The 1,141-nt window shown below is 39.1% G+C and overlaps 1 protein-coding gene across 1 annotated transcript; it reads left to right on the forward strand.

Moving 5' to 3' along the window:
• Window positions 1–216: 216 nt before the first annotated feature.
• Window positions 217–969, forward strand: LOC106512166 (palmitoyltransferase ZDHHC5; the record flags this gene model as incomplete). Its single annotated transcript, XM_014000839.1, is given in 2 exon segments — window positions 217–644; window positions 812–969. Coding segments are annotated over 2 exon segments (195 nt in total), but the record flags the coding sequence as incomplete, so codon positions are not given.
• Between the last annotated feature and the right edge of the window lie 172 nt (window positions 970–1,141).

Consider the following 1,141-nt stretch of genomic DNA (forward strand, 5'->3'; position numbering starts at 1 on the left):
GCTCAAAAAAGTGCTTCAAAATTTTGTTTTATGATTATATTTCGATACAATGATAAGGCATTTATTCATTATATTTTGACAAAATGCCATTTTTGTTAACTTTTTAATCAAAACACTATATTAGCCTATTTCTCCATATACTGCTTTTAGACTTAATCCTCATTTTGATGTGACGGGTCACATTTAAAAAGGAAAAATCATGTGACACGACCTGTAGGGTCAGACGGTCATGTTGGAGGTGAGGTCCTTCTGTTCTGATCTGACACTGAGGACTTTTGAGTCTTTGGTTCCTGCTTGTCTTATCTCTTTCTTCAGTTTTAAGTTATTTCTGTTGACATTTTGAGTATATAATGATTATTAGAATTCATACAGTGGTTGGAAAACTATTTTGCTAACACTAAAGGAATGCACACACAGACAGATAGACCAACCTTTTTCCTTTCAGGTAGGATGATAATTTAGATAGAAACAAAAGGTTGTAAGCTGTTTGTTGGTAATGTGACCGTGCTGTTCCTGTTTCAGGTGTCCGTGGCTTTCAGAGTGTTTCTCAGTTGCTGTTCCCATCTACAATGGAGTCATCTTCCTGTTTGTGTTGGCCAACTTCTGCATGGCCACCTTCATGGACCCTGGCATATTCCCCAGAGGTGAGAACACTCTGAAGGTACAGTGAATGTCATAAATTAAACAACAAAATTCTGAATAGTTTTCTAAAAGTGTTATTTTTTATTGTGGCATTCAAGTGGCCTTAAAGTGCAGGCGTCATTAAGCAGTGATTGTGTTGCTGTATAATATGATGTTTGTTATCCATCAGCTGAGGAGGATGAGGACAAAGAGGACGATTTCCGTGCTCCTCTTTACAAAACAGTGGAAATCAGAGGGATCCAGGTCAGGATGAAGTGGTGTTCAACGTGTCGTTTCTACAGACCACCACGATGCTCCCACTGCTCTGTGTGCGACAACTGTGTGGAGGTGTGGACACACTCACATCAGCTTAGTTACACACAGCACACCATCTGCTCCAGCCACAGCTTTTTTCTACATCAAACATTTCCTAAAGGAACTGCTACACCAGCTGCGTTTCCATTGACCATGAAAATGCACAAATTAGAGTTTTGAAAATAAATTTGCTCAATGGAAACAC

This window comes from Austrofundulus limnaeus, unplaced genomic scaffold, assembly GCF_001266775.1.
Source record: "Austrofundulus limnaeus strain Quisiro unplaced genomic scaffold, Austrofundulus_limnaeus-1.0 Scaffold4582, whole genome shotgun sequence".
In the NCBI taxonomy this organism is placed as follows: domain Eukaryota; kingdom Metazoa; phylum Chordata; class Actinopteri; order Cyprinodontiformes; family Rivulidae; genus Austrofundulus; species Austrofundulus limnaeus.